The 14,397-nt window shown below is 38.2% G+C and overlaps 1 protein-coding gene across 2 annotated transcripts; it reads left to right on the top strand.

Annotated features, from left to right (window-relative positions):
- The first annotated feature begins 4,351 nt into the window (after positions 1 to 4,351).
- SIKE1 (suppressor of IKBKE 1) lies at positions 4,352 to 14,053 on the top strand. 2 transcript variants are annotated; one of them, XM_079910609.1, is made up of 5 exons: positions 4,352 to 4,626; positions 4,860 to 4,965; positions 5,892 to 6,034; positions 7,233 to 7,346; positions 9,231 to 14,053. In XM_079910609.1, exons 1-5 carry the CDS (start codon positions 4,468 to 4,470, stop codon positions 9,330 to 9,332), a joined length of 624 nt encoding a protein of 207 aa, XP_079766735.1. In that variant the 5' UTR covers positions 4,352 to 4,467; the 3' UTR covers positions 9,333 to 14,053. The 2 variants fall into 2 exon arrangements, with proteins under 2 accessions (XP_079766735.1, XP_079766734.1); XM_079910608.1 differs by having other exon boundaries at positions 4,352 to 4,638.
- Positions 14,054 to 14,397: the final 344 nt, after the last annotated feature.

Raw genomic sequence — 14,397 nt, 5'->3', positions numbered from 1 at the left:
CTTGCACCATTTAATAACCACCCCTACTACCATTCTCAGCACCTGATTTTACCTCCTTCTTTAATGAGAAAAACGAACATACTTAACTCCCACCCTGCCCTAACACCACACTACAGTGTAGTGGTAAAGAGTACTGATTCTGAAATCAGACTCCCAACTCTTACCTTGGCTCTGGAACACATAAGCAGTATGACCTAGAGAAAATTACATGTTCCTTCTCTGTTAAAGTAGGGGTAGTGATAATACCTACCTCATAAGGTTGTTGTGAGAATTATGAATAAAGCCTTAAGATCATTTCACTGCACATAGTGAAGGTTCTAGAAATATAAGTTACTATTATTTTTATTGTGACTAGCCAGTGATCCAGAACTTGATTGTTAACAGCTTTATTCACATATTTATTTATTCATATGCCATAAAATTCATGTATTTACAGTGTACATGTCAATGGTTTTTAGTATATTCACAGAGTACTGCAACCATCACCACAATCTAATTTTAGAGCACTCTCATCACCCCAAAACAAAGCTTGATTTTTGAGGCCTGAAAAACTAAGGTGGCTCTGATCCAAATCCTTAAGGAAGGGCCAAGAGTCCAACAGGGAAGACCAAATACTGATGACAGTCCAATGAGTAGGAGCAGAACTGTAAACAAGAAGTGAAGCCAAGAATCAGAGTCAGATAGAAATAGGGTTGGAGAGGAAACGAAGTTTAATACTTAGACACAAACAGCACCAGACTGTCTCCAGCTAACATTATCACGTATGCCAGACGGACTTAAAGGTGTAGCATTAGGTGAAGCTTCTCACTCCCCACAGTCAGACCTACCCTGTGAAGACTGACAAAGCCAGGATTGCCCCAGATTTCTGCCCTCTAAAAAGGTCCTAACATATCCTGGTAAGCTTTAGTCAAGGTTCCTTGGGTTACAAGTATAACCTTCAAATTCTCCCCAAGTTCTCCAGAATTGAGGTGATCACCTTTATCTTTAATGTCCAGCTAACATAGCCTAAGCCCCCATCCTATGTGACCTCAGGGAGTTCTGTCCACTCCCTAAGTATTTCTAAGATTCCTTGGGAAATGCTTACATGTTCCACAAATATATTATTGTTTCTTGCCATCTCTTACTTCAGTCTACTTCCCTGTGTTCCTCACAAGATCTCTTCATGCTATCTCAAAATCATTTCAACATCCTACCAGGATTATCTCGCTAAAGCTTTGCCCCAAGTGTAGACTTAAGCACCTACCTAAAATCCCTAAGTACAGCTAACCTGAGGCTTTAGTATTTATAAACTTAACTGCTGGCTCAAATATAAAAGGGACTACAACACGAGGAAAGATGATCATTTAAACCAAAATTTTAATTATCATTGCCCTAGAATCTACTGGCAATACTTTATCCCTGAGGGTTCTCTACCAGTGAGCTCTCTCCTTATCCTCCAGCTGGTCATGGTGTTGTAGAATGGCAGCTCTCCTCCCAAAATCAGGAGTCACTTTAGCATTATCTTTTCCTTTCCAAGCCATGGGCTTTCGCTCTCTTTCTCAGACCCAGCCAGAGAAAAAGCTGGCCTCTAGGTAGGGGCCACATTTTCTCCTCAAGGATGACTGATAGTGGGAACAAGCACTGAATTCAGGAAAGATCTCCTATTTCCCACCATGCAAAGTATGATATGGACCCTGGCTCCAGGAAGCCAATCCATAATAGTTGACAGCGCAGTTTCCAAAGTCTGACTCACTCAGCCTTAACTAGGCCCATGTGTGGTGCACTATCCTATTTCGACACTTCATGTAAGATCCAGTCCAGTTCCTTTTCACACACTTTCCTCCAGGTTATAGTGAAAAGAATTTCAGACCTTCATGCTCCTCTTGTGGACTATCCTCCCAATCTATTATAAGCAAATATTTATACCAAAAACATGCACACTCCTAAAGAAAAATAGTAATTATATTCTGTCACAGAGCAGCCTAAGACTGGAAATATGAAGAATACTATTAACTCTAGGCAGTCAGTTTTATTAAAAATGCAATATATGTGCAAAAGATGCACATAATTCATTCAGACCCTGCCAGGAGTATATATAATATACAGTATATGGATCTTATTACCTTTCTAAAGTATTACATTTTCTGAATCTCAGAACACATCATGTCCCAAGGTTTTGAATAAGGAATTATGGACCTGTGTAATCAAAAGCTGACTTAAGGAAAGTGGTCAATATCTGGAAAGAAACGTTTGAGCTAGATAGATAATACTAAAGCTCTCTGATGCATAAGACATTGTTTGCAGGAAATCTAACCTATATGGTAATTGTGAGGATTAAATAACTTTACTATAAAGTCCTTAGAACAGTGACAGACACAGAGTAAGCACTTAACATCAGTATTGCTGTCAATACTGATAGCAATTCTGGATACAATCCTTTCCATAGACCAGGTGTTAGAGACAGTTATGGTACCATAGAACTAGTATACCTTCTAATGTAAACGTTGGCCTCCCAGGTTAGGAAAAAGGGGGGAGGACAGGATCTAGGCCTCCTGAGGCACAGCATAGAATGGTAATCGGAAAAAAATTCCACAGGATAGCATAATAAGAAGTAGAATTCAATAGAGTCGATTACATACTTTTGTGGCTTTCTAATGGACCTAAAATGTCGTCTTCCAGATTTCAGTAGGAACAGATTGTATGAGTGTAACAAAAAGAGAATTAGAGAATTCCACTAGATTGTCTCTCCTAAGGGCCACTGCCTGTTGTGTATACTTAGCACCTCTCCTTTGCGTAATGTAAATGTTCTGTGGGACTGTGGTTCAAATCGTGTGGGAAAGTGGAGGAGAGCACTAATTGCTTGGAATTGTGGTTTTAGTAAAAGAATATATTAAAACATTGTTTGCAAACTCTGCAATTGTGGGATAGGTGGGCCAGCAGTATTATCTATAGGAGGTGTGGTAGGCAGATTTTCTTCCAGAATCTGCTGGGAATACAAAGGTAAAAAGCCCAGTTCTCCTCCTGCACCCCCTTCTCTGACCTCTCACTGCTGTGACACTCTTGCCCCTTTCACCATGTTCCTAATCATGTCATTACCTTCAATTACTTATAAGAGTATGAACTCTTTCTCCCATTAGAATGTAAACTCCCTATTCACTTTGTTATACAGCAAAAACTAACACTCCATTGTAAAGCAATTATACTCCAATAAAGATGTTTAAAAAGAAAAGAATATAAACTCCCTAAGGGCCAAGACCTGTGTCATTCTCTGCTGTATTCCCAGACACTAAACACTGCCTGAAACAAGACTCTCCAAAAGTATTTACAGTATTAAAGTAATTAATGAAAAAGAACAAAGTTTGACACACAAGCTTGACAAGGTAAACTCATAAACCAATATAACAGCACAAGTCATTGCTGTTCTGGTTAAATTTATTTTCAATTAATAATTGAATTAAAACAGAAAAAAAAAAGGTAAGCAGAAAATAATGACTCCATCTCACACGTATTAAGATGGCTATTAAAAAAACAACCAGAAAATAGCAAGTGTCTACAAGGATGTGAAGAAATTGGGACCCTTGTGCACTGCTGGTGAAAATGTAAAATGGCACAGCCACTGTGGAAAACACTATGGTCATTCCTCAAAAATTTAAAAATAGAATTACCACATGCCCCAGCAATTCCACATCTGGGTATACACTCGAAAAAATTGAAAAGAGGGATTCAAACAGATAGTTATACATGTGCTCATAACAGCATTATTCACATCAGCCTAAAGGTGGAAGCAACCCAAGGGTCCATCAATAGATGAATAGATGAACAGAACGTTGTGTGAAACTTGAGGACATTATGCCAAGTGAAATAAGCCATCACATTATATGATTCCACTTGTATGGGGTAACTAAAGTAGTCAAATTCATAGAGACAGAAGGTAGAATAGTGGCTGCCTAGGGCTGGGAGGAAGGCAGAATAGGGGAAGTCTAATGGGTGCAGAGTTTCAGTTTTGCAAGATGAAAAGAGTTTTGGAGATGAATGGTAGCGATGACTGCACAACAACCTGAAGTACTTACTACTATTGAATGGTTAAGATGATACATTTTATGCATATTTTACCAATATTAAAAAAATTAAAAAAAAAAAAACGGTTACAATAACAATCCACATCAATCAAAACCAGTAGGGAAAGGAGAAACTCGGACTAGCCCAGCTTTAACACAACTCGACCACCAGGCTGTGGAAACAGGAAACCAAGGGCGGGGCAAGGGCAGGCTTCCAGGGCTGTGCCCTGGGCGAGACTCCAGGAAAGCCGCCGGTTGAAGCGGGTCACCGGCCGCCTAGGCTGCCACTGCGCAAGCGCATATCGCGGCTACCACCGAGGCGCCTTTTAAACGTACCCGGAAGTGACGTCTGTAAAGCTGAGACCGGCTCAGGGAGATCTGAACTCTTCGCACAGGTGAGCGGTTCTGCGACTGTCGTCCTGGGGCCGCTATGAGCTGCACCATCGAGAAGATTCTGACAGACGCTAAGACTCTACTGGAGAGGCTGCGGGAGCACGATGCAGCCGCCGAGTCGCTAGTGGATCAATCAGCGGCGCTGCACCGGCGGGTGGCCGCTATGCGGGAGGCGGGGACAGCGCTTCCGGACCAGGTCAGGCAGAGGGTAGGGGTCCGTGCCCTCGGGTTCCGGGCACTTGAGGGGTGGAGGGTGAGGTAGAGTGGGCACTCGGCCTGGAATTTTGTCCTGGTCCAAGAGGGCGGTGGTGAGAACGTTCTGCGGGGTCGGGGCTGAGGATGCTGCCCTGAAGCTCTGCCTCCTGCCTATTAAGTTGCATCTGCGGCTGTTCTCTTTAATGCGCGATTAGTCTGTCTCTGTTTGTCCAGTATCAAGAGGATGCATCCGATATAAAGGACATGTCCAAATACAAACCTCACATTCTGCTGTCCCAAGAGAATACACAGATTAGAGACTTGCAGCAGGAAAACAGAGGTTGGTCAGGCCTTTTTGTGTAGTTATGATTTTTTCATATGCAGTAATATTTGATAAGTTCTTGCAAAACTGTTCACAAAAGCGTACATTCTGTATGTATTTCCAAGTCAGAGAGGGGCATTGGTGGTTCAGTGGTAGAATTCTCGCCTCCCAAGTCAGTACTTTCAACAGGAAAGTTAGCCTGTGCTCGCCCAGTATCAGTAAAGTTTGTTACATTACCCTTTTCAAGGTCTTACTGATTTTTTATTTAAAGGCAGCTTATCAAAGAGGTGCTTAGTAGAGTTGAATTATTCCATGGCTTATTAGGTGTCCCAACATGGAGGCTTGCATAACAAGAGAATATCCTCAAGGACTTAAAATTTAATGTTTAAATATTAATTGAAATAAACATTAAAGCTAAGATTGAAGGTTTTTTTATGTTCCTTGTGCAAGGTGGAAGAGGTAAATCGTATCCTCGGGTGTATATTCTTGGGCTTGATGAATACATTATTAATGATAGTAGTATGAATAGTTATTTGTATATCAGTTTACAGAGGGCTTTCACGTGTATCATGCCATTACATTCTCACATCTTCATTTCGAGGTAGACAAGCAAGGTTTTTATTATTACAAGGCAGATAAGCAATAGGCTCAGAGAGGTTAAATGATTTGCTTAAGAGTCGTAATCTAGTGACTCACAGAACTAAACTTAAACTCATGTCTTCTGAGGCCACATCCCATGTTGTTTCTACCAGATTATGCTGCCACTGCCTAGAAAGATATTTTTCACATAGACCATAACTGTTGAGTTCTGTGGACTTAAACACTAACTTACAACTTTGGATTCATAATGTTACATGAAGTGTCATAAAATTCCAACTGTTGGAGTTTGGCTTTAGGACGTACCTCTCAGACATCACTGCCAAGTTATTTTATTTTTTTGATAGAGCTATGGGTTTCCTTGGAGGAACACCAGGATGCTTTGGAACTCATCATGAGCAAATACCGGAAACAGATGTTACAGTTAATGGTTGCTAAAAAAGCAGTGGATGCTGAACCAGTCCTGAAAGCTCACCAGTCTCACTCTGCAGTAAGAAACTTTGATGAATACATTCTAAATGAATTGAAATCTTGAATTGTTTTAGATTGTGTGTTTGCTTTTGAAGAAAAGTAAGCTTGTTTTCCTTTCATGTTTATCACATTTGCTGTAGGTTTTACTATAGCTTTGTAAAGATATGAATAGAAAGAAGGGGGTAAAGGGCTGCTCAGGGCCTTTTATTTGAGTAAGACTAAAGTTCCTCCCCCCTTCACCAAGATCTCTTTTCAAGATGTTAATGAATGCTTAGTTAGCTCTTCCACCAAACAGAATGCCAGTTAGTGTTGAAGGTGCTCAGTAAATACTTGGGTAGTTATTGTACATTTCACTGGTCTGTAAGCTCCTTGGTTGTAAGGAGCATGAATTCATCTTTTATCCCTAACATAGTACTTGGCACATAGCAGGGGGTCAGTAAACTTTTATTAAACTGAACTACATAGCATCATACTATGTTGTTAGGAGAGAGAAGTATGGTTTAAAAAAATAAAAGACATGGCTAGTTTCTATACTTTGGTTGCTTATGATTTAATTTGGGAGACTGAGTACTTGTTCTTAAGTTTGTAGAGTGCTTCAGAGTTGTCATTGTACATTCACAGGTACTATATCATTTAATCCTAGATTAATAGATTGACACCTCACTATTTACTGCAGTGGAATTTATGGAAGATAAGTTTCATCTTAGATCCCACTTGAAGCATTTTAATGACTTCAGTTAACTAAAGTCATAGGGCACAGGGATATTTTAAATATGTGAATGGCTTACATCTGGACAAGATAATAATCTGTGGTCCAGAGGAGAAAACTTGATCCTTGAAGGAGACAGAGTTTAGCTTTTATGAAAAACTTGCTAAGAGATATGTCCAATGATAGAATAAGATACTTTGGAATATGGTAAGCTTCCTGCCAATAAAAGTATTCAAATTTAAGTTAAACAGCCATTTAGAGATAGTGTCCAGTGTCCAATGGGTGGTTAGACTAGAACTGATCTTTTGAAAACAAATTATCTGTGAATATCACAAGATAACTTTATTATGGCTTTACCTCTGAGGACTTAGATTGTAGTGAAACTCCTTTGTAACCTCTGTACCACAGATTAAATGAACTTTTAACATCATAATGCACATGTTTTCATGAACTTCCTATCTGTAAAAAAGATGACTTTTTCACCTTTTTATTCTTAATATCCTCACAGGAAATTGAGAGTCAGATCGACAGAATCTGTGAAATGGGAGAAGTGATGAGGAAAGCAGTTCAAATGGATGATGATCAATTTTGTAAGATTCAGGAAAAACTAGCACAATTAGAGGTAAGATTGTTGATACTTTAGGTTCACAATATTTTACGGAGATTTCAGACTCTGGAAGATACGCCATCACTGTATTATCACTGTTATGTACTGATGTTTCCTTTGTGGTCTGATTTAAAATTAAAATACATCCTCCATACCCTTTTCAAGAAAGGAAATGTAATCAGCAGCAAACAATGAAAATGCCAACTGTGTATTAGCTAGAAATTGAGATATCATATTGAGAGGGTAGAGAGAGTGGAAGGGACAGATTACATGTGAGCTAAGGTGCCTCATCTGCCATAAAAAGAACTCAAATAGGCAATGTCTAAACTTCATGATCAGGAAATAGCAGTACCGGGCATATTATGTAGAATTATGGAAGTAAATACCAAAAGAAATAGATAAAAATATTAAAAGTGGTTGCCTTTGGGAAACAAAGTCAAGGGACTGCAGTCTATTTTATAAGTCTTATAGTCTTGATTTTTTTTAAATTAATTTTTATTGGATAGTCTTGATTTTTTTTAAAAGCTATTTTCTGTAATATTTTGATTAAAAATGGGAGTAATTTACAAAGAAAGGCCTGGGGTGTTAGTGTGCCCATAAAATTGTTAAGGAAAAGCATTACAATAGATCAGCAGTCCCCAACTTTTTTGGCACCAGGGACTAGTTTCGTAGAAGACAATTTTTCCACAGACTGGGGGTGGGGATGGGGGGATGGTTCAGGCAGTAATGTGAGCGATAGGGAGTGGCAGATGAAGCTTCGCTTGCTCACCTGCCACTCACCTCCTGCTGTGCAGCCCGGTTCCTAACAGGCCGTGGACCAGAAGCCATCAGAGGCCCGGGGGTTGGGGACCCCTGCAATAGATGATTTGAATGTTCCTTATTACAAGATGCTGTCATGGGCCCTTTGAGAAATACTAGAGAGAAAAAGACAGGGTCCCTGCTCAGAGTCTAATGAAAGGAATAAGACTAGTAGTATTTTGGTATGAAATGGTATATAAATGCTAGGAGAGAGGTACAGAGTATTGAGGGAAGCACTTTATATGGTACAAGGTTTAATGACCATGGGCTCTAACTCTCAGTGAAACCTGAAAATGCTGTGGCTTCCCAGAATTTCCTGCAGAGAGAATAAGGATGAAGAGTGCAAACTGCCCTACTTGGAAATCAAAGGGAGTGGCAAGGTCCCAATTAGGAGCTAGGAGTTAGGTAAAATGATAGAATGATCTTGTCTACGCCGTCCCTAATTTATCTCACTTATGGAAACAGCCTAAGGAAATGTGGGACAAATTTTACTTAATATTTTAAGTGGAAAAAACAGGGGCATTGGATTGAGACCCCAGCAATACCACATGTAAGTTGTCTAAGTTTGGACAAGTTTTTGGACTTTTGTGGGCCAGTGTCCTCATCTCAAAGAGAACACGGATGTAGGCAATGGTACTTACCCTACCTATTGTGTGAGATAATAGATGTAAGACACGCGTGTGATACCTGGCTGTGTGCCCAGTGATTCTTTTCCCCCTTTCTTTCCTTTCTCCAAAACCGTAGGACGTCTAGGAGAGAAGATTGAGCAGAGTGAAATTATTATTAGGAATTTGAAAGATAGAAGAAACAATACTAAAACTTGTGGGAACTATAAAGAGTTTGACAAGCAGTGAATTCCTCAAGTGGAGAGGGACCTTGTTTTTTTCTGTGTAGTCCTAACATGTGGCATGTGGAAATTACTCAGTAAATGTTTTTTAAATGAATAAATAAGTAGAATTTTAGGAAATTCTCAGTTCTTTTGTTTCCTTAAAACTTTTAAAATTAAAATAATATGCTTTCTGTTTCAGGCCCAAAACAATGTGTTCTGATGCAATTTGACAGTCAAAATACCTGAAATGACCATATACTTTTTTTTTCCAGCTTGAAAATAAGGAACTTCGAGAATTATTGTCCATCAGTAGTGAGTCTCTTCGGGTCAGGAAGGAAAACTCAATGGACACTGCTTCCCAAGCTATCAAATAATTCAACTTCTGAATGACGGCTAGAGATTGTTTATCGAGGAAGGAAGTTATTATCTCTCTATTCGAGTATTGTCCATTCAGTGTCTTGCCTCAGACTTGATTTAACGTTGATTAAATGTATCAAGTGGCAGTTTAGAATTCGCAGTCAAAAGTGGCTGTCCACGAAACAGTTTTGGGGTATGTTAGTGAAAATACTCACTAAAATACACTGAGTTTCACCATTCCTTTCTCTAAGAGACTACTTTTAATTTTCATTTCTGGGACCTCAATTTATATGAACTGTTTTCAGTTCATTTTTGTTCTTTCATATCTCTGAAACTTAGAGCATTTTATTATAAACCAGCAATTTTATTTTATATAGGATTATAAATTGCAATTCTTAAAAATTTTAAAAAGAGATTAGCTTTTTCAATATATTTGGCATAAACCTGGATTTGTTTCCATTTGAGAAAAATAATACAATTCCACAGAAGTAGATTGGCAGATTCTCTAATTTGTAATGTCATTCACCTTTTTTGATGTTTTAAGTCTCTCTGGTGCTAAGAGTTGGCACTTTATGGCCTGGTGTCTTTACTCTTAATTTGAGAGAACCTATTGCTAATCCCTGGGAAACATACTTGAAAATAAGTCAACTGTTTTTTTTACTAGTGGTAGGATAATCATCGTATTGTTCAAAGAATGCTGAAAAATTTGTCCTGTGTGTGTTTACACACACATGTGCTCTTAGTTCAGATGCTAAAAGTAACTTTTATTTATTCTATTAGATGTTAGTAGTCAATTTTTCAATTTTGTCCTACTAGGAAATCTTCAGCTTGGGTAGTTTACCCAGTGTGAAGAAGATATAATTGGTTTATTCACATCATAGTTCTTAGGTACTACATTCTACAGTTTATATATAACTTTCATTTACAATTAAGAACCATCACTTACTTGGATGTCTTTCATTACTAGTACTAGTAGTTGGCTTTCTTTCTAGATCCATTTTTCACAGGAAGCAAAGTTGTATCACTTAATGAGAGTTTATTACATTCATAGAAGCTGTGTTGAGATTCAAATGCTAAGTGGTCAGCTAGGCCCACTCATCATTTCATTCCCCCATCTCAGTTTACTCACATTTCAAACTTATAAATTACTTCATGTAATACTATCAATTTAGGTTTGCCCCAAAATAATTGAAATAATGAATGCTAAACCTGTCAGTATTTCCCAGTAACCGAAAGCACTATACTGCATGGGAGAGACACATCATTAGAAAGAGTTTTTTGTTAGTGCTTTGTGTGGTGTAACCTTTTTTTTGTACAGCCATAAAGAATTAACTCCAAATAAAACAACAGAATTTCTCCATGATATCCTAAGAGCATCTGATCCCAGTAATACCAAAGGACTTTGCCTAAAATGGTAGGCTGTAGTGAATCGGTATATGTCATTTTTGAATTTGTCAAATTTCTATTCAGAATCCTGCGAACAATTTCCACCCGAAGTGTGGACGTTTTTATCTCATTTCCTAAGAGTATGTAAACTTTTAGTCTAGCCATTTGCCTTGCAGTATATGTCCTAAGTGCCACTCTGTGTTCCACAGTTCCATTCAGGAGGCAGGTACCCTATACCATTGGTCAGCTGCCATGGCCAGTTTTCAGTGAAAATGATAAGGTAATCAAATGGCCCATTAAACTATAACATGGTGTCTGCTTTATGTTCCTTTAGAGTTGTTTGTAAAGTTCTTTACATCTCAGATATCAGGATAAATCTAAATGTTAACTTTTCCCCCTGGTAAATCAAAAGCTTGAAGCATGAGCCTCAAGAATTCTCAGCACCCTATATAATGTGAATTCTAGCTGGTGTTAATACTATGAAAATAGTGTGTAATTAGAAAATTGAAGGGGAGAAGGAATGTTCTTGACTTTGGTCTGAATGGGTATGAAAGTTTATTTTGCAGTGGATGATGGAACTTGACTGATGTGCAAAATTTTAGTAAAAACTTATCTTTTCTAATAAAAATCTCATTTTGAGAATATCAGCTAATTTTACTCAGTAATGAGTCTAATTATAGGAAGTGCAAGGGTTTATTTTTCACTTATATAGCAACCTATCAGGTACACAGCGTTTTTCATAAATACTCTCTAATTATCACATTGTAGTTCAGATAACTATAAATAGTTGTTTCTGAAAGGTTTTAGAGGTTTCCTCATGGTTAGAAATCATAAGTTACATGATTACAAGTCAAAGTATAAAATTAAAACCGTTTGGAAGTATCTTGGAAAAATGCGTAAATATTATTGATACCTACCTTTATTACCTTATATTAATACCTTATGCATAATTTGATTCAAACATTGAAGATCTATTTCAGTGTTCCTCAAAATGTGGTTCACTGACCTACTACAATAGAAGTTTGGGGATGGAATCTAGGAATTTGTCTTTTAATAATCATCCCAGATAACTTCTAAGGACACTAGTTTGAGACTGTCTAGTTTACTATGTTAGGCACTTGATTTGGAGTTATGAATTTTAAAAAGCAGGGGGGAGGCGTTGACAGTGTTTTTGAAGAAAAATCTGGTAGAAGAGGCAAACAATGTGATAAATCCAATATAAGGATGTATAGAGTACAGAGGAGGGACTATTTACAACTTGAGAATCCAATAGAGACAAAATGAGTAGAACTAGAAAGCTTAGTGCTTTCTAGTTATTATATAATCTCCATTTCAACTGTACCTCATTTTACAGATACTCAGGCACGAGGAGGTTGTTATTATTCCAAACTGAAACCAAGATTCAAACCCAGACTTAAACATATTCTTAACCATTAAGTTAAGATTCCTTTAAATGCCAAATACTATTCAGAGTTCAAGTGGTTCTTGAGAGGAAAATCTATTTTATTAATGGTGCAAAAGATACACCACAGCCCATATATTAGAAAATTTCATGAATTTAATAAATGGAGTCTTAAGGAATGAGACATAATTGTCATCTGTTTTTTAGAGTGGTGTAGCTGAGAGTATGTGCGTGCAACTGAAAAGAGCAATGCTTAGAGCTTCCCTGGTGGCGCAGTGGTTGAGAGTCCGCCTGCCAATGCAGGGGACACAGGTTCGTGCCCCGGTCCGGGAAGATCCCACATGCCGCGGAGCGGCTAGGCTCGTGAGCCATGGCCGCTGAGCCTGCACATCCGGAGCCTGTGCTCCACAATGGAAGAGGCCACAACAGTGAGAGGCCCGCGTACCACAAAAAAAAAAAAAAAAAAAAGAACAATGCTTAATCAGTGCTTAACAATCCTTACTGTTGATACATACAGGAAAGGGTGCAGTTCTGTCTTTCAAATCTGTCTCCTTAGCATGTTGTTTTTCAGCCTTCACGCAATTTTCTTGTTGCAAGAAGGTTGCTGCTCTGCCAGAAGTCATGTCCATGTTTGAAGGCAGAAAAAAAAAGGGAAATGTCGTATGCCAGCTATATGTATTCTCTTTTATGAGGAAAAGCAACGCTTTCCCAGAAATCCAGACAGACTTCCCTTTGTCATTTGCCTGACCTGTTACATGGTCACTTCTAGTAGCAAAGGAGGCTGGGGACATAGCTGCCACAAATAAAATCAGTATTCTATTAGCAAAGAGGAAACAGTATTGGTAAAGCAGCTAACAATGTCTGACACAAGTCCTCTTACACTGAATAGATTTTAACAAGTGTAAGCATTAGCCAAAGGAGTGTGTTGGTGTTGAGTGGCCAAGGAATGGGCTGCGGAAGACATCTGACATTTCTTTTTAGGCTGCCCATTATTCCTAACTCCTATACTATAGTTAGGGAACCCATCACCTAATGAGGCAGAGCCTTCCTCCGTCCTAAAAAATTTGAAAGTGTCAGATGTTTTCCCAGCCACTTTGCAGCCAGTGAAGATACCTCTGCCTTAAAAGTTAGTGATACAAAGAAGCAGGGAACTATGCTGAATTCTTTGAATAAAGGCAGTGACTACAACACTGGCTACTACATCCACCTCCACAGAAGGAGCAGCAAGTGGCTGTACTGACAACATTCAGTATCCAGTGTCAGCAAAGTCAATGGTGTAAGCTGCAGTGTCTCTGCCCCAGTGGACAGAGTGGGGTCTTCACTGAAGCAATTATCTGAAGTAATTATAGAGGTTGTATAGCCTCTAATTCTGGTTTTCTGGCTATCCAGAGATCCTGAGGATTACCTGAGAATTATTAGCTTTTAATAAAATCACTTTTTGTTAAAATTAACCTGAATTGACTATAATTAAGAACGCTGACTGATAAAATAAGCATAGTTTAAAAAGCAACAATGCAAATATAAATTTTGTCAACACATTATGCATAATTTTGCCCTTATGTTTTAATGTAATTTTTGACATAAAAAGATGTGACATGCAAATTATCAAGCATAATAATTCATCACCTAATTTAAAAAATAGAACATTACCCATATGTTACATTTATTTATTTGTGCTCCTCTCCTGTCTCTACCCCTCTGCTCCCTCTTTTTAATAGTTTTATCACATGAGAAAAGACCTAAAATATGTGTATAACACTAAAGTGACATTTTTTAGTTTTGCTCCTTTTTGAGCTCTATGAAAGTGGTATTAGACTGTATAGTAGTCTATGGGGATTTGATTTTTTTCACTCTTCATTATGTTTCTAAGATTCATTGTGTTGTATATAGTTGTCATTCATTTTCATTGATGTACTAGATTTCATCATGTGACTACAGTATATTGTTAAGAGATACATACATATAAAATAATAAAATTATACATTTTTTTAAAAATCCTTGCTAATATCTGACTCCTAATTTTTAATTCTTCCTCCATCTACCTCATTGATATTAGACACGTTTCACTATAAGCAGTTGTATTTCGTATTCCGCAGTTATTTCACTTGCAGTTGTCTCATGGCAACTTTCAAAGTGAATTAAGGACTATTATCCACTAATATTCATAGTGGAAAGCAGATGATGCTTTTTCTTTTGTCACTCTCCAAGAATGCCTAAGAGAAAGTGGAACCTTCAGAGCTTCAATGAACTACAATTCACTCAACATTTCGTCTAGCCTCCTAGAAATGGATTTC

Source organism: Stenella coeruleoalba (assembly GCF_951394435.1).
Source record: "Stenella coeruleoalba genome assembly, chromosome: 1".
Lineage (NCBI taxonomy): Eukaryota > Metazoa > Chordata > Mammalia > Artiodactyla > Delphinidae > Stenella > Stenella coeruleoalba.
This window is presented reverse-complemented; position numbering and strand designations above follow the sequence as displayed.